At 42.4% G+C, this 26512-nt stretch overlaps 1 protein-coding gene across 1 annotated transcript in view; it reads right to left on the minus strand.

The window, feature by feature from the left end:
• LOC137346498 (double C2-like domain-containing protein beta) overlaps positions 1-26512 on the minus strand; it is a 273543-nt gene that overhangs the window by 61623 nt on the left and 185408 nt on the right. Inside the window, exons 5-6 of the mRNA XM_068009961.1 lie at positions 19733-19859; positions 10926-11083 (exon numbers count right to left, since the gene is read on the minus strand). Of these exons, the coding sequence (XP_067866062.1) occupies positions 10926-11083; positions 19733-19859 (285 nt within the window). The remainder of the gene's footprint in view (positions 1-10925; positions 11084-19732; positions 19860-26512) is intronic.

The following is a 26512-nucleotide window of genomic DNA, read 5'->3' on the forward strand; positions in this document are numbered from 1 at the left end:
ATTCACCACATGTTAAATATGTCTCACATGCTGTGTTCACCAACCCATTTCAGTCCATTGAAAATCAGATTCTGCATTTGAAGCTTTAGATTAAATTAACTCAGAGGGTATAATGCTGGTCATATATGGACACCTCACTGGCTCTAATGCACAAAACCTTTACAAAAGATTATCTGATTTTCATTGAGATGTGTTCAATTCTTACCTATATAGTTGAATCATTTGACAGTGCCAAATGGTTGACAATGATTAATGAATCCCATTTCCTTACACATGCTTCTGGCTACTAAAGAGATGGTATGTCTGAGCCTGTGCTGGGAAATTAGAAACACAGGAGCAAGAGTAGGCCATTCAGCCCATCGAGCCTGCTCTGCCATTTAACTGGATCATGGCTGATCATCTACCTCAGTACCACTTACCCGCGCAATCCCCATATCCCTGGATGTCATTAATATCCAGATATCTATCGATTTCTGTTTTGAACATGCTCAATGATTGAACTTCCACAGCTCTCTGGGGTAGAGAATTCCGAAGATTCACCACCCTCTGAGTGAAGAAATTCCTCCTCATCTCAGTCGTAAATGCCAACCCCTCATTCTGAGATTATGTACCCTGGTTCTGGACTCACCAGCCGGGGAAACATCCTATCTACATCCATCCTGTCATGCCCTGGAAGTATTTTGTAAGTTTCAATGAGATCACCTCTCATTCTTCAAAACTCTAGAGAATACAGGCTCAATTTCCTCAGTCTCTCCTCAAAAGACAATCCTGCCATCCCAGGGATTAGTCTGGTGAACATCCGTTGCACTTGCTCTATGGCAAGTATATCCTTCGTTAGATGAGGAGACCAAAACTGTACACAATAGTCCAGGAGTGGTATCACCAAGGCTCTACAGAATTGCAGCAAGACATCTTTACTCGTGCACTCAAAACTCTTGGTGATGAAGGCCAACATATCAATTGCCTTCCTAATTGCTTGCTGCACCTGCATGCTAGTTTTTTGTGACTCACGAACAAGGACTCTCAGCTCCCTTTGGACATCAACACTTTCCAACCTCTCACCATTTAAGAAATACTCTTATCTCTCTGTTTTTTCTGGATAACTTCACACTTATTCACATTATATTCCATCTGCCATGTTCTAGCCCATTCACTTATGTTGTCCAAGTCCCTTGGTGGCATCTCACGAATGGCAGCACACCACTGCAGCTCGCAGATCACTGCTGCTCTATTTGCCAGAGCTGAACAGTTATTCAGTTGACGACAGACATGGCCTGCCAGGCACAGAGGGCACTGGGTTTTGCCCCCCCCTCACTGGATTCCCCAGGTGCAGGGCATTATCAATTGCGCTCAGGTGAGGGAACCCCTCCACCTGGCAGGGTCCTGTCTCAGACATTGTGTGCCCATCTCTCCTGCAAGGACAAATCAGGGTGAGATAGGGCACTGTTGTCTTCGATGGCCAATGTCAGCTGCTCCATTTCATTGGAAGCTGCATGTTTCAGTGCTGGCAGGTCTTCAGCAGCATTCTGGCTCTGAGCCATTCTGAGGGGACAGTAAGTGCCCTGGGCACACACACCCCTCCTCTGTTCAGGACTAACATTCACCCTCAGATGGTGTGTTTAACAGAGGGTGAATACCCAGAGGCCTGTCCTTGCCAGAGCATATGAGGTCATTGAACCTTTTCCTGCACTGGATCCAGCTCCTTCTCATGACGTTTCCGCCGCTGACAGTGGCAGTGATTTCTACCCAGGCCTGTTTGGTCTGTGTGGGTGGTTCCTCCTGTTACTCTCCGGGAAGAGGACCTCCCTCCTCTCCCTCACGGTCTCCAGCACGACCTCAAGGTCAGAGTCTGAAGAACAAGTGGCTGCCCTGCCCTAGGTTCCAGGCCTCTGGCTCTCCTGATACATCACTGAAATGAGAAATTGAGCCCGAAGTTGACTGTGATTCTTCACGGTGCACTTTCACCACTCAAAGAGTAGTCATAGCAATGGTTGCCGTGGTGAGTTTAAATTGGGCCTGCACTTGAGTTGGCCTACCTCTGTTCCTGCCCCATGGCCACTAATCGGCCGCCAAACCCGTCTTCATATCAATTAAGGGGTCGTCCCCGTGAATAGGGACTCATTTCTATTTCACCACTGGGCGGGTTCAGGACTTTGGAACGGTCCTGACTTCAGTTTCCCACCCCTGAAATGAAAATCCAGCCCGAAGATTCACAACATTCTGAAATCAGAAATTATACTGATACTTACAAATATTTATCTATATCTGTTACTTTAAATGATTTGTAAACATCAAATCCTAGGTAGCAGTTCTCCAATGACTCAATGATAAATTAACTTTGTGGTATGGTACTAAGCACGGTGCAGTAGGATGGTCCAAGGTGTGAGCCCAGGTCTGTGCCATCATACACAATCTCAGTAAGGGTTCAGATCACTGTCTGCATCAGGAATGACTTCAGTTGGGTTAATTGTCTTTGGCCTAAGAATGGGGAGAAATGTCCTATCATTCCCAATTACAATCTCATGATCTTGCTGGAACTGCCCACCAGTCTAAGGGATAATAAAAGAAAGGTGATAAAAGAGGTAATAAATGAAAATCAGAAAGTTGAAGGAGAAAAAAAAACCCAACCTGTAAAAACCCTTCATACAGCAATTGTAATCTTAGGAGCAAAGTTTCACCCTATGAAAATGATGACAGCACTTTGGATCATATCAAAATCTATATTGAAGTTTAATGCTGTCAGTGCATGTTATATAAAATTAACAGAAATAGATAAAACATTTTGAACACTACACGTGTGGGTTAGACTTTAAAAGATTTGCATGCGTGTGCATTTTCTGCCTTAGTTGTCTTGCTATTTATAACCAGTAAGTAGAGATAAAAAGAAAATCCATAAATTCCAGACATCAGAAAACATGACGGACAAATGATAGTTTTCCCTTTCATATGCTTAATGATGTCCATTCCCAACATTCCCTATTTCTATTATGCACACAATCTGGCTCCAAGAAGTTCTAAAGTGAAAGTAAAAAGATGCTTGTGGAAACATGTCAAAATGAGGGAACTTCATTTTCTGTGAAGATAAAATGCAAACAGCCGATCTCACGCAACTTTTCACATGGAGAGTTAAGACCAAGTGTCATTTTCAGGGTTAGAAGCTAGGAGATAATTAGATATAATTCAGTCCCCATTTTAAATTCATATTCTGTCTGTATTTTAATATTCCACTGGAAAATCCTATATCCATATTTGTAATGGCAACTGGCTGCATAAACATGTAATAACACCTCCCACCACTGCTGGCACTGCAGCACCAGTATGCAGTGAAGGGGGCAATTACAGTATGGCATGTTTACACAGGTAGTTTCCATTATAAATCAAGTGGCCAGAATTTAACAATGAGGTGGTGGCCCCGCCCACTAGCTGGAAAGCTACACTGCTATTCTGCATGGCTCAGGCCTCTAATTGGCTGCCGTCAGGGCTTCTGCCACTCTGAGGCAGGAAGTCCTGCCTCCAAGAGCTGCCAGCCAATCAAACGGCCGGCAGCTCTTCAGACCTAACAGCGCCATTGCGAGGGGTGGCCACTACTGGGACTGCACCCAGCAAGATGAGGACCATTGTCACAGCCTCCGAAAAGGTAAGTGGGGGTCGGATCTCACTGGGGACAACTGGTTAGGCCCCAGAGAGGTGGGGGCGGTCAAAGTGTAGGGTAGGGGGTGTTGTTTTAGTGGGGGCGGTCCATGCTCTTGGGAGTGCCCTCTGTGGGACACAGGGTACCTGATCAGGGTCCTGATCCTCAGCTTGCAAGGATGCCACCAGGTATTAGTGGGCAGCCTCCTCAAGTGTCAAAAGTGCCCGTCTGCCACTGGTGACAGGAAGAGGCCCTTAAGTGGCAATTAAATAATCATTTAGGGCCTCAATTGGCCTTAGGGCATGGCATGCTCCCCCCCACTCCCCACCCCCCACCTCCCACCTGATTTTACGTCCCCCTGCCTCCTAGCCTGCTCTTTGGGGTGGGGTGGGATGTTAAGTTCCAGCCAGGAATTTATAATGGAAAATGCTGAAGGGAACTACATGCAGACATAAGACTTTAATATATTGTTTGTATGGAAAATCTTTGTTGAAACATTTTGGACAAGTATTAAACATAGAAACATAGAAAATAGGAGCAGGAGTAGGCCATTTGGCCCTTCGAGCCTGCTCCGCCATTCATCCAACTCAGTAGCCTGTTCCAGCTTTCGCCCCATATCCTTTGATCCCTTTAAACCCAAGAGCTATATCTAACTCCTTCTTGAAAACATACAATGTTTTGGCCTCAACTGCTTTCTGTGGTAGCGAATTCCACAGGCTCACCACTCTCTGGGTGAAGAAATTTCTCCTCATCTCAGTCCTGAAAGGTTTACCCTGTATCCTTAGATTATGAGCCCTGGTTCTGGACTCCCCCACCATCGGGAACATCCTTCCTGCATCTACCCTGTCAAGTCCTGTTAGAATTTTATTGGTTTCTATGAGATCCCCCTCACTCTTCTGAACTCCAGTGATAGATATTAATTAGATATCTGGCTGCTGACAGATTAATTCTTCTCCTACATTAGGGATATGAATTCAAATCAACAATGAGCCAGGGGCAAGATACTGCCACATATCCTTAAGTTTGAACCAAACATCTCTGCAGTTTGTCAGAAACTTAGCACAATAAAACCGAATGTGGAGCAGTGGTAGAAAAACACGTTAAAAGTGACTTGATTATTTTCTTGTAGATAGCAGTGTCTTAAAACCTTACTTTCATCTAGAACTGTGACTTGAAGTTTGGCTGGAGGAAAGGAATAAAGTACAGTATTGGTATGCATGAGGAGCTGGTCCCTGAGACAAGGAGTAACCACTGAGTGGGGGAGGGAGAAACCGGTGAGTGGTTAATTGGATGGAAAGTATTTGGAGGCATTATGAGGATGTAATAAGGTGCTGTGTATATGCATGTTTTTTCATTTTCTTACCATGACACTGGATGTTCAGTAGTCAGAAGGTTATCAGGATGCACTGCTGTTCTTAATATAGTCATGTCAAAATTCTCCCTCCAGCAAGGTTAAACTAATATCCATAAATGGAACACACACTTCCACAAATCATTAAACAAATTGAATAAATCAAATCTTTTATATTTCCAACCAATATGCTCCTTCTCTTTGTGACTTTCTCCCCAAACCACTATGCTTTGCTATGTCTCTCTTTTTTTACTGTACTTTCCACTGACCGACTCCTCTGTGCCCAACTCACTCCTCCCTGCCCCACTTTAATTTTTCCCTTTATCACATGTTTTGCGTCATCTTTCCACCAGTGTTTGAGTAATTGTTTTAAATGAGGACCACGAGATTGTATATGAGCATGGCCTGGGCCAATCTTCTGATCTACACTCTGTGCGTAAGTTCTGACCTTCACTTGGTGCTTGTCTACTTCCTCACAGGGGTGTAGTAAAGATTGGAAGCTCATAGGTGTGAAAAATTATCAATACAAACCTTTCTCCTGATGCCTGATCGCACAAGCTCCAGGTACAACCCACAGTGCCAAGATCTTTTTTAGTGTTAAAGAATCTACGTGTATAAAGTAATTTCAGATAATTTCAATATGTTGGTGTTGGTTGCAACCTGCCAAATATTGAGAGGCTACATCCTGATGCCAACATCACATAATGAGTGAATGACTTTACACATGGGGAAGATTCTCTATTTTTCAAGAAATATTCATTAGCATCATTTACACTATAAATAATGTTAAATAATTCTCAATTAATTTAAGTATACCTCTGAGTGACCTGCTGAAAGTGTCATTGGCAAAAACATGCCTGTCTCTCCATTCATTAGTTTACTCCAAGATGGTGTGTGGAAGCGAAGAAAAGAGGGAACCGAGAGGGAGTCTAACACTTGTGGTAAAGAAAAAAATAATACTAGAACGCTGAAACTTCAAAGTAAAAGATTGAACAGTAGGGCCCTCAATTATAAACAACACTCCTTTAAAGTATTTCACGCCTGCATTCAAATATACTATAACTATATTGTAATAGTGTCAGATAAAATCTTACAGTTTATAATGTCATCTACATCCACTGGTCAATTACTGTGTTGCAATTCACTGAGAGGCATTCAGTATGCTCTACAGTGCAGAAGTTATGCGACTGAACTACTGATGAGAAGCATTTCTAGATATAGATGCAGGACACAGAATCAATGTTGTAGTCTTATCTCCAAACGTACTTGTGTCTAGTGAGGCTCCACAAGAGCAACATAGCCTGGTATTTTCTGTTTGTATTTCATTGCAGCAGTTACATAGCTGTGTTTCATTATAAATAGTGTTTTTTAAACAGACTATTTGGAGGTTTTACATCACATTAAACATCCCTGTTGGCTGCCAGCTGTGAAGAAAATATATTATATTAAATGAATAATGCTCAATGGATTTATTGCAATTTCTTTTTATAGATTCAGCTGCCATTGTTAATGAATTTGCTCTGTGACTGTTAATTAGCCCTGACAGTGGAGTTGGCATAGCACAATCAAAACTTCTACATTAAAGTTGTCACAGCACAGAAGGAGGCCATTCGGTCCATCAAGTCCATGCCAGATCAAATTTACATTTAAACTGTAAAACTAAAGGCCAAGTACTTTCACCTTTCATATGAGAGGATGATCTTAATATCAAACTTGGAAAAGATTCACTCTTCTTGAAAGCCAGAGCTGGAATAGTATTGTCAAAACACACTGGTACCATGGGAATATATCACTTGCAGGCATGGCTGCCAAATTCAAGGGGCAGAATTTTGCATTTTGGGTTGGAACCCCGACATCAGGGTCAAATGCGGGTCCCGACCCTGCACCGTGTTGGGAGCAGTCACTTGACATGGATTTTGCATGGATTGGCCAATTAGTGGCCAGAGGGTGTGCTTGCCAACTAAGTGAGGATGGCAGTTGGGCTCTCAAAGCTGGAGGGCCAAAGAAGGATGGAAGGAGGTGCAGCCTGCCATTGCAGAAAGCGAGAGAGAGGGTGCCGCCATCTTGAAGCCCACTCTCAGCAACCTTAAAAAATTTGAAAGAAAAAGTGGTCCCAGCTGGAGGACCACCATTGTAGAGGGGAAACTTCTCCACAGGGCGGACTGCAGGCAGGGGGCCCTCAAGGTCTTGCTGGAGGGCTGGCCCCCTATGGGCGCCCTCCAGGTAGCTGCCGTGCTCCCAATGCTGCAGGGGGTCCACAGGCCAACTGGAAAATTCCAGTCAGCCTCTGACCATTGGCCTTAATTGGCCTCTTAATTAGCTTAACAACTACCCATGGCTGCAGGCGGATAACTGTTCCACACCCCATCTGGCCTCCCAGAAAATGGCTTGGGGACGGGATGGTGCTGGTAAAGTGGCACGCCGGCCAGCAGAGTGAAATTGCACACCTGCCTGACTCCGTTCCCGCCCCAACATTGGGGTGAAAATCCTGCCCAAGATCTTTATTAACAAATGAGTCTAATGAGTAACTGTCATGCTTAGAGATAATACATAGTAAAGAAGATGTTAAGAGTTGGTTCTGCAAGGAGGTCTCCGGATTTGGGAATAGATACATTTAGTGGAGAAATTGAAAGCAATGCCAGAGGGACAGATGTAAGGAGGGAAGGGGAATTCAGTGAAAACACCAGTTAAGATACTGAACAAGTGACAACAGATAATGAGGCTCAGGCAAGAGTCCGAGGGGTACAGTATATTGGCCCGGATTTTGCAGTAATAATAATGGTAAGGCTATCAGCACTCACTGTATTATGGGATAAATCAGAAAGGAACTACTAGTATCTGCACACGCACAATAAAACGTGGAAATCCAGAAGTTGCTGTCAGAGATACCTTACTCTTCCACAGGGTGCACTGTTGCAGCGCTCACTGATAGACCTGGCGCTGAAATAACTGTAACACGTGAACCTGCTGTACTTGTCCATTAGTTCCCCACTAAGGATGGCTGAAAAAGTTAGGGCCAGTGCATTCAGGAGTAAGTGAGCTTTTAACAGTGTGATCTGTGATAATTACTGCCGAAAAACACCTCTGGCCCTGAAAAATTAATTTTACATAGGTGGAGACTCATTCCCTCAGAAGAAAATTAGTTAGAAATTTTTTTAAATTAGTTTTGTTTTTACTTTTTCTGTCTGTCTCTTTTATTTCTTTCCCTTAAACCCATCTGTGTTTTTCTTTCTTTAGTTCGCTTTATGTACATCATTTAAATGTAATTTCTATTTCCTGCTTTAAAGTATCTGGTTTGGACTCTGCATATCTCAATGAGGGTTCTTCACTCTTGGTTGAAGAGGCTTGCTGTTTCTTGTCCAACTCACAGATTTCACAATTTTCCTTTAGCAGGCTCCCATTTGGAACAGATGTCGGATTAGAAGAAGTTTGCACTCTAAAGCCAGTCAAAACTTTGTGGGCAGCTGTCAGCAAGGTGAATGGCCAGCGCCGTTCCTTTACTGCTGACCACAATATCTGAGCCAATACATTTTAGAATACATAGGTCACCACGTCTATGCTTACAGAGCTGCCTAAAACGTCTGTAAATCCTTTTATGCAATGCACGTTCTTTAAAATATGTTACATTTTATTTCTGAATCAGGTATGTGTAAATTCTATTATGCAGAGCAGTGGTTTATCTTAAAGTCGGCTTTTCACTAAATTCATAACAAAATAGAGTCATATACGGCATAGAAAGAGGCCATTCAGCCCATCAAATCCATGCCGGCAAATACTCCAGTTTGTAAATTACATCTCCAAGTTTACAAGGCATAAGCCAGACACAAAGGTAAAACGTACACAGGAAAATATATGATACATAAGCAAGCTGGGGTGTTTTAATCAATTTGGATGTATGCCTCTACATTGAAATACTTCCTATCGAGCTGCAGACAGAGAAATGAGGAAGATGTGGAAATGTCAATAGAGGAAGATGTTAAGGGACAACTAAATTTAACAAATGATTGATAAACATCGACAATAGTTTTAACTAGCACTCTATGGTGCTTTAGAACATTTCTGTTCTTGGAATTATACATAAAAGAACTTCTCGCTTTCAGGTTTAGACGCTAAACCTCTAAAGCAACATGGAGTGCTAGTTAAGTCTATTTTAAACACATTAATTATTGCTTATTAGGTTTACAATTTTACATGTTATATTGATAGGGTATTGAAATGATTTATAGTTACAGTGAGCTCCCTATGCATTTTGGGTTCCAGGGAGATGGAATTGGTAGATATAACACATTTAATTAATGCAAGTGAAACTTATAATGGCATTGGGATTTAGGAGAATAAGATTGAAAGCCAAAGTTTTATTTTTATATGAGCCAGCTCCTTGTCAGTGTTAGTCGTGGCTCAGCCAGCAGCGTGCCCACCTCTCAGTCAGAAGGTCACGCGTTCAAGTCCCACCCTGGAGACCTGTGCATAAATTAGGCTGATACTCCAATGCAGTACTGAGGAAGTGCTGCACTGTGGAAGGTGCTATCTTAAGGGTGAGACATTAAATTGAGGTCCCACCTACCTTCGCAGGTGGAAGTAAAAGATCCCATGTCACTATTCAAAGAAGAGGAGAGTTGTCCTGGCCAATAATTATCCCTCAACTGACATCAGCAAAATTGATGATCTGGTTATTTATCACATTGCTGTTTGTTGGAGCTTGCTGTGTACAAATTGGCTGCTATGTTTCCGACACTACGACAGTACCTACACTTCAAAAGTATTTCATTGGCTGTGTAGTGCTTTGGGATGCCCTGAGGTTGTGAAAAAAGCTATATAAATGCAAGTCTTTATTCTAGTTATTCTAAGCAGGACCAGAGTAAAGTAAACTTTGCTAAGTGCCTCCCAGGGTGCCAAATTTACCAGCTGAGTGAATCAGAGCAAGAAATGAAAAGAAACCGGACAATGTTACTATCTGATGAATCATATTGAGAACAGTGGTAAGTTGTATACGTAGGAAACTCTGATGCTACCATGCCAAGATGCTCAGAATCATTTCTTACACTTTAATACTCTTCCTCTAAGTGGCCAGAAGGAACTCACCTTCTTACAGCTCAACATTAGAAAGTATTGAACTGTTTACTTCTACCAAATCAAGTGCAAAATTAACTACAAACACAAGGGATTGCCGCAACTCATTTTGAACAATTTTCCAATGATGTACACTTGGAAAAGAGGTTGTAAAATATTCTGTGGTGCATAATCTAAATGTAAAGGGAAACTGTTTTATATTCCCAATTATATGATTGTTTAGGAGTCCTTTAATAAATTTGGAGCACAATATACGAAAGTAGGTGTCCAATTGGAAGACAATTGTATTGAGATGAATAGAAGGAAACTGGAGAACTGAACACTAAACAATACAATGACCACTTTGAAATACTTTAAAACTAATTTAAACAGTGTTACTTTATTTTGTTTTGAAGCTCTCACCCCTCCAGGTCAGGGAAGAATAAAAGCTTTTATCTTGTGGTTCCTATTGGACTGCTAACTAGATATTCCATCAGTGATTGGGTCACAGTGCATTACTGAAGTTACTTCACAAGTACAATGCCTGAAAGTAGTTACAATGGCTTTTCATACACCTGAAGAAATGTCAGTAAAGCATCGTTGATTGTGCAATATTCTGTGGGTGAGTCATTTTTCAGGTTTAAACATATTCTGAAATTGCACAGAAACAAATTTCCCAATGGAGTAAGAATGATTCCAAGGTGATCAAGCAATAGCTGAGTATTTTCAACAAATTTGTACAGTCTTTCACAACTATCTATGGTCAGGAGAGCCATTATTTACATACAACCTTTTTTTTGTTATGAAGTACGGTTTTTAAATTGAACTAGCTCTAGGTCAGGAATTCCCAATATGCGATTCCAGTTATCTATTAAGATATAGTTTGTTACTTACATTTTTACATAAGGATCTGAGTATCCATTAGCATCCATAGCTGCTAAATGTGCACATCGTGCAATGCCAACAACAAGCCCAGTTCTCTGTGAGCTGTACTTCAAAGAGATGAGAATCCGACCACGCTCCTCTAGTGACTTGTCCTCTGTTTTATCTACCTGCAAGGAGGTACAGTGTTAAATTTATCATTTACCCAACATGAGACTGAGCCACGCACAAAAATGCCAAGTGCCTACACGTGCAGCAGAACAGGTAACAGGTACTCAGTTTTCTTAAATTGAATTTTTGTTCAAATAATCCATACAGTGTCTATACAATAGCTTGTCACAACACAATTACTTTGTATCAGACTGGAATACTGCCTTATATACTGAAATGGTAACTAGAGCCCAATTCTTCCCTCTCCTCATATCCTGGGTTTGTGCCTAGTTTGTAGTTTTCACCCTGTTAATGGACACAATGGGAAGTTAATCTTAGGAGATGGTAGAAAATGCAGACAGATTAAATTGTCCTCCCAAGTGCTCACAGACTTATTCTTGCAAATGTTTGCAGACAAGACCAGTTTAAAATAACTTTTCTTCTTTGTAGAATCACCAAAATTTTGTTTTAAGAACCATACAATCAGAAAGGACTAGAAGCCTGGCAATGTAGAGGCCCAGCAAGATGAGAGAAGGAGCACTGAAAGTTTATTTTTATATGGACAGAGAGGCTGTGTGCTTGAAAACCGACTACACTAACACACCAATTTTATTTATTTTCTCATTCAGCAGAAAATGGCTGTTCTAGCTACTTGTGATCATTACTCTTTTTATTTGAGCAGATGAAACCTCTGAGGTGGAGATGAGGGCACAATCAGTGAAGTACCCTAAAAATAGTAACGCTGGAATATTTCACAAGCTTGCTACAATCCAAGAGGGATTTACTGAAAAGATAAATGAAGTAAATAGCATTTAATGATGTGCAATTGATTGCTGCAGACAGGTTTGAAAATCCTAATGTGGTACACAGTGGCAAATTGAGATGATAGAACCATTTTGATTGTGCTGCAAACAGTGCAGCAAACAGTGCAGCCAGTTCTATTGGTTCAACTTTTGGGGGAGAAACAGGGGACCATAATAAAGGAAGAGTGCTTGTCACAGTGCTGCAGTTTCTCCTAGACGATTCTGCAATGGAAGCATGGGTTAGCATCACACCCAATACATGTGTCATGCCTAACGCAGACAGAACTCCAAGAGTAATTTCTCTTTCTCTCCCTTTGCCGTTCATTAAAAAGCTGCAAAAAAAACATGATCACCATACAAGACTGAACGAAATGAGCAATAAAATTAACATAGTCGGGAACATTTTGAAAAATGTTAGTTATGAAGTATATTTGACAATAATGTTAGAAACTTCATCTTCATATGCACACAAAATGCACAAGTGGGTGCTATCTGTTCATTCAAGATGCGTATAGAGGTGAAATTGTTCTTTGGCAAAAGTGCAAAATGGGTGCTACGAAATGGACACTCTGTCATGCACAGTCCTTGTTTTCTTGCCATTGAAGTCAGCGTGGTGCAGGGCACACTGCCAATTTGTTATCACCCATTTTGTGCTTTTGGCAAAGACCAATTTCACCTGTGTCTTTAAGTACTGGCCCTGAAATTCCTCTGTTCTGGGGATAAATAAACCATAGCATCTAGGAAGCTGGGGACGAATTTAGAATGGAATTAATTAATGCTGAATCCTAACTTGCTTTGCCCCCATCAGAGTTTGCATAAGGCACTTTCCACTAAAATTAGAGCAAGTGGTTAAAATGGTCTCGCCATATCTGTGGCTAGTCAGTGATTTCTAATGGACTAATGCTGACAAGGAGTGCAGGGATTTGGATTACTAATACCCAAAAGAGTTCACAGAGATTCTGCATTGTGGATTGGAGGTGTGCACTCACAGGGTGCCTGAGCCTAAGTCAGGCATCCCAGAGATCGTCCTGGCCAGCTGCAGGTTAGATGTGGGGAAACATTGCAGCTCCTGTTCGCCCACAGAAATAATTTTCAACTTACTGTTTATGACTCTCTTTGGCGGAAGATGGGAGACCTTAAATGAGAAAAGAGTTGGTGAGGCAGAGCTGGTCACAGACCTGACCTTTTGCTCTTTTTCCATCTTCCCCATTCAACCTACTTATAAAAGGCTGCGTTTGCTGACAATGTTACCAGTAGGTGGCGCTGCAGTGGCACATGCACAAATGCAGCATGTGCAAAGCGGAGCGGAGTGGCCTGGGGAAGGGGGAGGAGCGGACCGGACCGGGTGTGGGCAGCGGACCGGGCCAGGGTCGGGGGAGCGGACCGGGCCTGGGACGGGGGAGGGGAGCGGAGCGGCCGAAAGAGCGGAGCAGCCAGAGAGAACAGCGAGGGGGGGAGCGGAGCGGCCGGAAGAGCGGAGCGGCCGACGAGAGCAATGAGGGGGGGAGCAGAGCGGCCGGTGAGAGCAACGAAGGGGGGGAGCGGAGCTTGATGCATGGGTGAATACGTCAGCGTTGCATTGCTGTATGCGTAAAGCGCATGCGCAGAGGCTGACCAGGCGCGTTGACCGAAGATGCACACATCACGCGATTATGTCATCGGCGCATGCGCTAACCAATCCTGGCAAGTCGGAACGCAGTGCACGCGCAGAGAGCAGGAGCCCATCTGCACAAGTGCACACCTTGGCGCAGCCTGATGATGTCAGTGGCCGGCTGCGTTGTCAGGAATCACTTTGCTTATAAAATAATACATTTCTAACCTTTCCCAGTTTTGATGAAAGGTCACAGATCTGAAACGTTAACTCTGTTTCTCTCGCCACAGATGCTCCCAGATCTGTTGAGTATTTCCAGCATTTTCTGTTTTTATTTCAGATTTCCAGCATCTGTAGTATTGTTTGTTTTAATCATGGTCATGCTTGATTTGCTAGTTTGAACCCATCAAATAGGAATTTGTTTCCTGAGTACACAATGGGAATAATTTTAACTGTGTGTCACAGTGCAAAATGGTTGAGAGAGATTTGGCAACCCATTTTGCATCTCTCTCGAGTTTTATTTCCATTACAACAGACTGCTCATTTGTTACCACCCATTTTACATGATCACACAAAGTTAAATTTACCCCCCAACATGTAAGTAAGAATTCTGATGAGCTGTTGAAATATAGGATTTTGAAAGATTCAATATAAATAAAAGGATATCTATGTATTATTGAAAAATGCTGTGTATTAATTGTCTGTTTTGTCTCTTGCTTCTTCGAAATCCTCATTCTCTACTGCCCACCTGAGTACCACACCAACTTTCTCGCTGAGATAACTTCACCGATTTCCTCCCTCAGCCTCTACACCAAGCGATTTCTCAATCTCAAGTGATGTCAAGCTCCATCTCCACTCATCACGCCCTTCCTCCTCTTGTGTTCACTGCCCTCCTATACTCCCTTAATCTCTCCCTCCATATAAACATCCCTACCTGTATTCATGCCCACCCCTCAACCTCGCCATCTCACGAGGCTTCACTACGCCCATGGCGTCAATCGCAGATAGGGGTCTCTCTGACCCCTTTCTTGTATTATTCTCCACTCACATCCTCCTCCCAAACCCATTTCCTTTTGTGTCCACTGCTGGAAAATTCTCTAAGAACATAAGAAATAGCAGCAGGATAGACCATATGGCCCATCAAGCCTACTCTGCCATTCAATACGATCATGGCTGATCTTCAGCTTCAACTCCACTTTCCATGATTCCCTGAGACCAAACATCTGTCTGTCCTAGCCTTAAATATATTTAATGATGGAGCATCCATAACCCTCTGGGGCAGAGAAGTCCAAAGATTCACAACCCTTTGAGTGAAGAAAGTTCTCCTCATCTCAGTCCTAAATGATCGGCCTCTAATTCTGGCCCCCGTGTTCTACATTTCCCAGACAGGGGAAACAACCTCTCAATGTCTACCCTGTCAAGCCCCTTCAGAATCTTGTATGTTTCATTCTTCAAAACTCCAAAGAATATAGATCCAATTTACTCAGTCTCTCATCAGAGGACTACCCTCTCATGCCAGTGAACCTTCGCTGTGCCGCCTCCAAAGCAATTATATCCTTCCTTAAGTATGGAGACAAAAATGTGCATAGTACTCCAGGTGTGGTCTCACCAAAGCCCTGTACAATTTCCCCCAAGTCACTTACAACAGTACATTCAAATTCCCAATTGTCTAGCCTTTGGCCTTCCATTCACCAAAACATTTCTGTAGCTATCGATCTGCTCAATCACACCCTCACCTGCACACCTCACCTTCAGCTTTGATAGCCCATTCTCCGCCAGACCCAACTGGACCACATAAAGCACTATCATGCTTTTCTCTCCTCTATCAAAACTGTTCACTATCCCAGGATCATCCTGGAATGTAAAAATGAGCTTTGGTTTCTCTTTGTCACTACAAATCATCTTCTTAAACCCATCTTCCCTGCTTTCTCCACCCTGACCTCCAACAAGTGTGAGAAAGCTCATGGATTTGTTTGTCACTAAGATTGAGACCATCCATTCATCTTCATCTGCTGCTTCCCTCCCTTGCAGTAGCCAACCAAACTGAACTTCCCCAAAGGTTTCCCCACTGCCCTGGCCCTGAATTGGTATATTTCTCTTCTATCTCTCCTCACACCCTCGCCAAGCTTACCTTGTCTATGAGATTCACCTCCTGCTCCCTCGACCCTATTCCCACTAAACTGCTGACCATCAATATCCCTTCCTATTAGTTGATATTGTTAACAGGCACTGTCGCTCACCACCCTCCTTAAAAAGAAACGCCCTTGACCCCTATGTCCTTAAAAACTAATAACCCATCTCCACCCTCCCTTTCCTCTCCAAAGTCCTTGAATGTGCTGTCTCCTCCAAAATCCGGGCATAACGTTCCTGCAGCTGCATGTTTGACATGTTTGAATTCTTCCAATCAGGGTTCTGCCCTTGCAGCAGCACTGAAACTGCCCTCATCAAAGTCACAAGTGACATCCTATGTAACTGTGGCAGTGGTAAGCTATCCCTCTTCATCCTTCTCAACATGTTTGCATGGCTGACCGCACCATCCTTCTCCAATGCCTCTCCTCCATTGCCCATCTGGGTGGGACAGCCCTCGCCTGGTTCTATTCTTGTCTCTCCACTCATAGCCAGAGAATAACCTGGACTGGCTTCTCTTCCCACTCCTACACTACTACCTTGGGAGAACCACCAAGGATTTATCCTTGGCCCCCTCCTATTTTCATCTACATGGTATCCACCAGTGGCATTATCTGAAAACAAGTCAGGTTCCACATGTACACTGACGACACCAAGCTTTATCTCGCCACCTTCTCTCTCAACCCCTCCACTGTCTTTGATTTATCAGATTACTTGTCTGACATCCAGTCCTAACAAGCAAAAATTTCCTCCAACAAAATATTGGGAAAAACAAAGTCACTGTCTTTGGTGCCCAACTCCATTTCCTAGCCACTGTATCCATCCCTCTCCCTGTCTGAGGTTGAACCAGACCATTTGGAACCTATTTGACCCTGAGAAGAGCTTTCAACCACCTACCTTCTCCTTCACCAAAACCGTCTACTGCCATCTCCATAACATTGCCTAGCTCTGACTCTACCTCAGCTCATCGACTGCTAAAACCCTCATCTATGCCTTTGTTACCTCAGGACATGACTATTTCAAAGTTTTCCTGGGCAGTCTCCCATTTTCCACCCAACATAAACTCGAGTTTATCCAAAACGCCCCTGCCTATATTCTAAATTGCACTAAGCCCCATTCGCCCATTACCCCTGTGCTTGCTGACCCACATTGGCTCCTAGTCCAGCAACATCTCAATTTTAAAATTATATTCTCCATTTTCAAATTGTTACATGGCTTCGTTGTTCCCTATCTCTGTACCCTCTTCCAGCCCTCTGAGATCTCTGCAATCCTCCAATACTGTTCTCTTGCGCAATCACGATTTTAGTCACTTCACCACTGGCAGCCATGCCTTCAGCTGCATAGGCCCCAAGCTCCAGAATTCCCTCCCTAAACCTCTTTGCCTCTCTACCTCTCTATTTTCGTTTAAGACATTCCTTAAAACAGACCTCTTTGACCAGGTTTTTGGTCACCTATCCTGATGTCAAATTTTGTTTGATAATGTCCCGTGAAGTGCTTTGTGATGTTTTATTATAATGCAAATTATTGTTGTTGTCTAGGGTAAGTGATGACAATATTAAATAATACAATGAACCCTCTTACCCCCAACAAAAGGTTGCACTGAAATATATCTGTCTGTAGTATGTCTATGTGCCATTTTATTGCTCTAATTTGTCATCTGAGAGCTCTTTGCGTTGAGTACCATTTTCCTTCTTCACTCTTAAAGCACCATCTTCATTAAGAGTTGCTAACATTTTAATTGATATCTGTTGAGATTAGACAAATATGCCAACAACAGGATGAGATGCTCTGCAGACATCTGGGAAAGCTACATTTTCTTATCAGTTCTTCAGCCAAACAGAATTCTTCAGGGAGGTTGGGAGTGGGGGGAAGGAGCAGGTGGTGCGGGAGAGCAAAGGACGGTGGGATTGAAACCAGGATAGTATGCAGTTAAAATAGCTGCGCAAAAACTTATATACAAAAATACATACAAACATACCAATTTGGAGCAGGAGTAGTCCACTTGGCCCCTCAAGCCTGCTCCGCCATTTGATAAGATTATGTCTGATCCGATTGTGGCCTCAACTCTACTTTCCTGTCTGTTTGTTATAACCTTTGACTCCCTTGTCAATCAAGAACCTATTTAACCCAGCCTTAAAAATATTCAGTGACCCTGCCTCCACTGCTCTCTGGGGAAGAGAATTCCACAGACTGATGAACCTCTGAGAGAAATAATTTCTCCTTATCTCCGTCTTAAATGGGAGACCCCTAATTTTTAGATGTGTTCCCTAGCTCTAGTCTCTCCTATAAGGGAAAACATCCACTCAGCCACCTTGTCAAGTCCCTTCAAGATGTTTCAATAAGATCACCTCTCATTCTTCTAAACTCCAATGGATATATTGTTCCAGCTCCAATCCCGCATGCCGCCATCTCAACTAGATCTTATTGGTAGCCTGCACGAGCACTCCCCCGCAGCTCACCCCCCCACCACCGACTCAGGCAGAAGCCTCATTAATATATGGTAATAGGGATGCTATCACGTCTATGATATAATCTCAAAAAATCATTAGTTGCAACTTTAAGATGCTGAGTTGAACAACATTAGAACAAAACATTTGTTCTCTCCTGACCATTCCTCCTGATATGGCTCCTATCTTCATTCCATCAAGTCCAAAGGATGTAGACTTGACTGTTTTTGGTGCATCAGATCTGGCTGGACCACAAGAGCTATTGAGTCTCACTTTTCTCAGCAATCACCAGAATCATTCTAAAGAACAGAGATAACCCTCTTTTCTCCACTATCAACCTTCTCTTTAAACCCATTCCCCTTACCTACCAATTCAACCTTTCCCCTAAGCTGTAGCATTGAACCCAAATATTTCTCTAGTTTCTCTCCTATTTTTCTTTGTGCCTACTCCGGGTTCATCTGAGTCCACACTGCTCCCTCGATCCCAATCCTACTAAAGCATGAACTATCAAACTTCCCTTCCTGATCCACAAGCAGACAATGTAAATGGTTCCTTTTGCTCTGGTATTGTCTCCTTCCCTTTCACACTACCATCATCATCCTTATTCCTCAGAAAGCAAACCCTTTGACTCTTCTTGTCATTACAAACTAACAACCAGCTCTAATCTGCCTTTCCTTCCCAAAGTTCTTGAACTTGTTGGTTCCTCCCAAATTTGTACCAATCTTCCCAGTAACTCCATGTTTGAACTTTTCCAATCAGATTTCCACTCTGCCACAACAGCAAAATGCTCTAATGACATCCTTTGTGACTGTGACCATGATGTACTATTCCTCCTTATCCTTCTCAATTTCTTTACATTCTTTGGTACAGTTACCACTCCATCCTCCCCGAACGTTTCCCCTCCATTGTCCAGCTCAGTGGGTCCACTCTCGCTTGGCTCCATTCTTACCTATCTGATGATAGTGAGAGCATTGCTGGCAATGGTTTCTCTTCCCATCCCACATTGTTAACTCGGGATTCCCCTAGGATCTATCCTTGGCCCCTTCCTCTTCCTCATCTACATGCTGTGACAGCATCAGCTGACATGGAGTCAGTTCCACAATTATGCTGATGACATCAGTTCTACCTCCCGACTCTGTGGACAGTGTTGTCAGACTGTTTTTCCATCATCAAGTCCTGGATGAGTCTTTACTTCCTCCAGTTAAATATTGGGAAAACCAAAGCCCTCATCTTCATCCCCCACCATAAACTCCATACTCTTCATTCTTGTGTTTAAATACCTTCATGTGGTATGATTAAGTTTCCTGAGAAAAAGTATAGTAATGGGATTAACCTTTATGTTTGGAATTGCACCAGGATATGTAAGGTTTTGAGATAATACTGACACAAAACAGACATCTGTGAACAGACGCAAGGGAAAGGACTTGCCTTTTTCATTATAATCTGATTCAGTGAAAAAAAAATGATGCAGAGAAAATGGAATACCTTTTGATGGTATTTCCATCCATAATTTCCAACAGTACAGATCACACATCTTGTGTAGCAGAGAAACTAATTTTGTACTTTATAGTAGGAGATTAAAGATACCCTGATATATTTGGAAGCTCAAAGGAAAGTGAGTGTCTAGTTGGTTAATGACCATGACAACCTTACATTTATGGCCTTCAAATGAATAATCAATACAATAGGATTAACACTTACTGGCAGCTGTTTCTCCAGGCAAATGTTGAAAGTCTTTGTTTGATTTGGCTTTAATTTTTTTAGTGGAATTCTGGTCTCACCAATAAACTCGTTATGACGAAATTTATCTTCATCACATACTGAAATTCTGCAACAAAAGAAATGCAGGCATTACCAGCAATTATTTTGGCACAAGTGACATTGTTGAATTAATATACATGTACTGGTAAGAAAACTATTCCTGACACTTATCTTGGAATGATAAACGTGATTGCAAAGAACAAACACCTGAAAGGGTATGTTATTAATAAAGCAATTAATTCCTTCAATCAGTACATATACAATAATAAATTTCAGGCAGCAAATTACAAGACTGTGGTTCATATGATGTTTAGAAACCATGAAAGCAATATTTGAGCAGTTTATGTTGGGCTTTCATGCAAAGGAACACAATCTCACTATTTACTCATGGAAAGCAGCAAGGGGGATTGTATACGACTGTAGGAGGACAGACATTTAGCAGATTTAGGCAGACAGATGGCAGATGCAACTTAATGTGCATTAGTGGGAGATAATAAGTTTTGGGAGGAAAAACTAGAACTGAGATTATACAATTAATGGGAAGATGCTGAAGGGTGTGAATGAAAAGAGAAACCTAAAAGTTCAAGTGCTTCATTTGTTTAAAGTGCAACTTCAAATAATTAAAGTTGGATAAAAGGCTTTTTTGATATTAAATGGTTTTATAAACTGACCCTGAGCTTCTGGTTGCTTGCCATTTCAACACGTCCCCCCCCCCTCCCCCCCCTCCAACACAACCCCGCTCTCATGCTCACATCTCTGTCCTGGGATTGCTGCAATGTTCTAGTGAACATCAACGCAAGCTCGAGGAACAGCATCTCATTTACTGATTAGGCACACTGCAGCCTGCCGGACTGAACACTGAGTTCAATAATTTCAGAGCATGAAGGGCCCCCCATTTTACTTTTATTTTTAGTTATTTTTTTCTTTTTTCTTTTTTATATTTTTTTGTTTATTTTATTTCATCTTAGTTTGTTCAGTTTGCTTACCCACTGTTTTTTTCATGTTTGTACTTGCAGCTGTTCAATTTTCGGTCCGTTACACCCTATCTGTACTAATGCTTTGTCTTTCAACACACCATTAACATATTGTTTGCCTTTGCTCCATGACCTTCTGGTCAGCTATTCTGTGACCTTGTCCTATCTACACCTTCTCCTTTGTTATCTCTTGCCCCACACCCACTTTACTTGCTTAAAAGCTTTCACATTTCTAATATTTGCCAGTTCTGAAGAAGGGTCACTGACCTGAAACGTTAACTCTGCTTCTCTCTCCACAGATGCTGCCAGACCTGCTGAGTATTTCCAGCATTTCTTGTTTTTATTTCAGATTTCCAGCATCCGCAGTATTTTGCTTTTATTTTAATGTGATAGGATGTTGCCCTTGAAGTTTTGGATGAATTGCAATTAGGGAAGGGCAGAACTCAGGAAGCTAGTAACAAGGGCATTTCTGGAGGTGACAAAGACATGGATAAAGGCTTCAATGACAATTGGGATGTGATAGAAGCAGAGGCGTTCAATGCTACAGAGGTGGACATAGACTATCTTGGTGCGAGAAAAGACATAGGATTTGATGCTTAGCTCAAATTCAAACAGGACAACAAGAGTTCATTCACACAGTCAGCATTAGTCTGAGGGAGCTGCTAGAGAGGGTGGCAGTCAGGTGCTAAGATGCAGAGTTTTAGGCAGAGGTCTAACAGAATAACTTGGTTCTTGCGGATGTTGAGCTCAGGTAAATTCTTGAGGAGTCAAGAGTGTTGGCACAGAGATAAAGTTGGATGTCATCGTCATGCATGTGCAAACTGGCTTGGCATGTTGTCACCAAAGGGCAGCATGTAGATAAGGAAAAGAAGAAAGTCTTGAGGCACACCAAATATGACTTTATGGGGCAGACTGAAAAACCAACATAGGAGATGTGCTGGCTGTATTGCGACAGGCAGAAGTGGAACAAGGCTGCAACATTTACACAAGTAAAGCAGAGAAATGAGATGGAGGAGAAGGATGAAGTTGCCAACTGTGTTGAATATCAGAGGCCAAGGATCAGGAGGAAATGGAGCACCATAGTCACAGGCACAATGCCATTGTTGGTTTTGACACAGGAAAGGGCAGAAACTAGAACAGAAGATTCAAAAAGGGAATGAGGGGAGAGATAGGTACAAACTTGGATCATGAAAACACATTTGAAGACTATTAGAACTTCCAAAACATCAGTCAAGTGAGTTCACGAGAAAGAATGTCTTCCAGCTCTGCGGAACCTGACAATGATCAACAGCTATGGTAAGTTGCTGAAGGAATCAATTTACTACTGAACAATATACACTTTAGTACAACCATTTTTCAAGGAGAAGTGTTGAGTCCATCAATAATATTGAATACAAGGCCACAGTCATGCTGCATCACTTCATCTCTGTCACACTTGCCGCAATTAATTGTTCAAAGTTAGGATATAGATGGAATGAAAATTGAATAAGAGAAAGGACGATGCTATTAAAAGTATTGACTGTGTATCCTGATTACACATATCACACAATTCACTCCTTCTAACCTTGCTAAAAAAAAAACTCCTGCTAATTCTACGTTGGTCTTCTCAAATATTTGAATGTTATTTTTCTCTAGACGCTAACAAATAAAATTGCCGATGTGTTTGCATTACTCGTCAGTCCTGCATAAGTAAATATGCAATTGAATTTTTTGTTACAGCAAGAATTGAAAACATTTTCCTGTACAATCAAGAACAGGGTCATAGCAAACACTAGAAGTGATCAAATGCAACAGCAGAGCAAGGCTCAAACATTAGAAAGGTAATTGACAGAAAATATTCATTCATATGTTTGATAAAATGCAGCGAGTCGCAGACACATCAGCTGAATCTGATAAAAGTATTAAACAAATCAGAATTTGTCCCAGTTCAGGTAACAGATATTATTAAATTTGCAGCTGTCAGATACTGAATGAGATTCATATGAAACTACATCCTTTTATTACTTCACCATTTCTAGCAGTTTTACATTATTTGTAATAGAAGCAGGAGTGGTTAGCTCAATGTATTTAGCATCATAGTATCAATTTCAGGTAATAAAAAACTATATTGGGTCTGGCAAGTACAATCACAGCTGCATTAGTTAAGCCTTTGAACAATTAAGCAAGACTGCAAAGTTCCTCCAAAGGCCAATTGTATAAAGGCACCCACTGGTTTAAGCACTAACATCATACAGATAATAAAGTCTAAAGTTCAACTCCAAGCACATGGAATTAGGGTAATATCACACATGGACAGGATTTCTAACCTGCTTTAGCCCTACAATCCTCCAAAATCTCTGCATTCCTCCACTTCTGGCCTCTAGCACATCTCCGATTTTTATTGCTCCACCATTGGCTGTCATGTCTTCAGTTGGCTAAGCCTTAAGCTTTGGAATTTCCTTCCCTAAACCTCTCTGCATCTTAACCTCTCTCTCTCTCTCTATCTTTAAGGTGCTCCTTAAAACTATCTGTTTGACCACCTGCCCTAATACCTCCTTATGTGGATCAGTTTCAAATTTTGTTTGATAATGCTCCTGTGAAGTGTCTTATGTTTTACTGCATTAACGGTACTACATAAATACAAGTTTATGTTGTTGTTGGGCAGAAAGCAAAAGGTAGTGGGAGGGAGGTGTAAAAAGATACATCTTAGGCTGAAAAGATGTGATGAGTGATGTTCCACAGAGGGCTATCTCGGGGCTACTGTTAGTTACTTTATATATAAATGATTTGAACTTAGGAATTAAGGAAAGAATATTAAAATTTGATGAAACATACTGGGAGCTAATAATTGCAGAAGGACACAGACAGGCCCAGCAGGGTAGGTGGGAGATACAATTCAAAGTAAAACAAAAATGAAATTATCCATTTTGGAAGTAAGACTAAAATATTGAATTTTAAGATTTTAAACAGAGTAGTGTAGCTGAGGAACCTTGTTATGTGGATAAACAGACCATTTAAGGTGGCTGTTTAAGTAAATATGGAATAAAAAAGTAATCAGAATCCTTGGCTATAGATATGGAACACAGAGGTAATTCAGAACTTGTATAAGATCTTAAGTCATACATTTAGACTCCCTATTATAAAAGATGCAATGTATATTCACTAGAATTTTACCTGGGGGAACAAGGCCACATCTGAGGAGAAAAACTTGAGAAGTTATTAAATTTTTTCACCAAAACTGCAAAGATTTTCAGCATCCGCAGTGTGTTGCTTTTATATTATTATGCTGTAAGTAGGAGTGAGACCCAGGGACCTGTGTGTTTCCATTGTAATAAGGCAGATCATCTAAGAGCTGAGTGCTGGAAACTATGTGGAAAGCCTGGAGGGTTAATCAGGGCACACCCACTCAGTGAAGGAGAAAGGACCCTGATGGAAAGCACAATAGAACAAGCTGTGGCTTTAACTTCAGCAATAGCAACACCCAGAAAACATACTGCTGCAAGTGCAAGAAAATTTAATAGGATTCCTGAAGGTTATCAGGATTTTGTGTCTGAAGGGAGAGTAACCCCATACCCCTCGAGTGGGGAAAGCAAGCCCATAATATTCCTCAGGGACACAGGGGCCACTAGATCCCTTTTACTGGGAAAAGGCCTGACCTTTCCCCCAGGGAGTGTAGTAAATACCAGAAGGGTGGTAAGTAGTAAATGGTATTGGAGGGCAGTGCACGCCTATACCTTTACACCAGGTACACTTGGAGTGCAACCTAGTTTTGGGACCAGTAACCATAGGGATTGTCCCTACTTTGCCTGTGGACGGGGTTGACCTGCTCCTAGGTAATGATCTGGTGGGGATGAATGTGGTAGCTTCCCCTGTAGTGAAAGAGAGACCGCAGGAGGTCAGAGAGACAGGGCAGTGGCAGGAGACGTCCCCTGCAGTTCCCCTGAATGTGTAATGAATCAGGCCATGATCAAAGCAGCCATCCCAGAGGAGACTGAATTGGCACTGCAGGCAGATGATCATGAGGTCTGTCTGTCTGAAACTTTCTTTGGAAAGTTACAAGACCCCGGGAATGGATCTTCCCTAGCTGAAGCTCAGTGAGCCGACCCAGTACTGAGAGTGTTAGCACAGGCTGCCCAGACTGAAATTGAAGCCGAGGGAGTCCCTGTTTGCTACTATTTAAAGAATGGGGTACTCATGAAGAAGTGGAGTTCTCCTCACAGATCTGAGGATAAAGACTGGACAGTGGTTCACCAGGTAGTGGTGCCACAGAGGTACCGGAGAGAAATATTAAGAATGGCTCATAAGGTTATAGTGGCTGTACATGTCAGTATACGAAAACCAAAGCCCGCATAAGGCAGCAGTTTGACTGGCCAAAACTCCACAAAGATGTGGTGGAGTACTGTAGGAGTTGCCACATGTGCCAGGTTGACTCACAATGAAATCTGCACCCCCTAATTCCTGTATCGGCTTTTGGGAAATCCTCCAGCAGAGGGCTGGTGAACTGTAAGGAACCCCAGCCAAGAACAAACGGGGACAGGCATAGGGCTGGCAAAAAGTTAGAGAGGAAAGGGGAAAAAGGGTCAAAAGGACAGGTTACAGGAGATCTGGGAGGATTCCCAAATAAAAAACCCCTACTGTCTGGTCAGCCAACCCTGAAATGTTGGAAAAATTAGACCCCACAACCTCCTATGTAAATGCAGACACAAGAAGCACCACACCAGAGTTGCTAACAGCATTTATAGAAACCTGCAGAGACAAAGTAAGTCCTCAAGAAGGCAGAGAAACTGTGAGGGTGATGCCTCACCTAGTCAAAGTTCTGCACATTACAGCCAAACCAGGAAAAGGCTGAGAGGGGTGCCCTAGACCCCTTCCTCACACTTTAATCAGTTTCCCACTGGAGGTGGGTTTCTGACCTGAAAACAAACCCGGCTCCTGTTTCACGCCTCCATGGCTAAAATTCAGACCAAAGAATGTGTGAGCAATTCCCCCTTTGGTTTAAGACAGAGGAGAGACTGGAAAATTGTGTCTGTGTGGTACTTCACACGGGTGACAGTACAGATGTTCAATCAGTAACTTGGGCTGAGGTCTTTAAAGGTGGAGATGCCTATTCTTGTTGTCTGCATTTGGCAGGCTTTGCATGTCAATTTGTCCTGAAAGAAAATAGAGTGAATATGGGTAAGATTATCTGGTGAGGAGTTTGTGCCAATTGACATGGAAGAGGTGAAGTATGCGATGAGGGGCTATGAGGCTGTTAAAGGGGTTTTAAGACTGTGCATATAAGTTATTACTGTGAACAGAGCTGGACAGCCACAGAGCAAGTTGGTGCCCCACCCTTAACCAGATCGCACTGAGTAGGGTTAGTTGAGAGGGTGAAGAGTGTGCTAGTGTACAGTGTGGGTAGGAAAGAAGAGGGAGCAATGTGTTTCCTTTCCTGCCCTGCTGAAGTTGTGGAACTTTTGGTGGCAATGTTTTGAGAATGAGGGAATTGGCAGTCAGTGCTAGTTTTAATTCCCTCTAGGGGACACAAGTGATAACTCTGGTTGACTTGCTGGTACCCGTAGCCAGCAGTCTTATTTTTGGTGTCCTCCAGGAGGGCTTGGAGGTCTGAATGAATGACATTGTGCGTTCTTCCCTGGTTTGGTGTCATGTCTTGCTGCTCTTTGGGCACAGAATGTGTTTGTGTGCTCATAATTCTAAACAAGTATAAAAAGTGCTGTGCTTTTAAAGGTTGCAGGTGGTTCAGTTGCTTACACTTGCTTTACACCAA

Source organism: Heterodontus francisci, chromosome 30, assembly GCF_036365525.1.
Source record: "Heterodontus francisci isolate sHetFra1 chromosome 30, sHetFra1.hap1, whole genome shotgun sequence".
NCBI lineage: Eukaryota > Metazoa > Chordata > Chondrichthyes > Heterodontiformes > Heterodontidae > Heterodontus > Heterodontus francisci.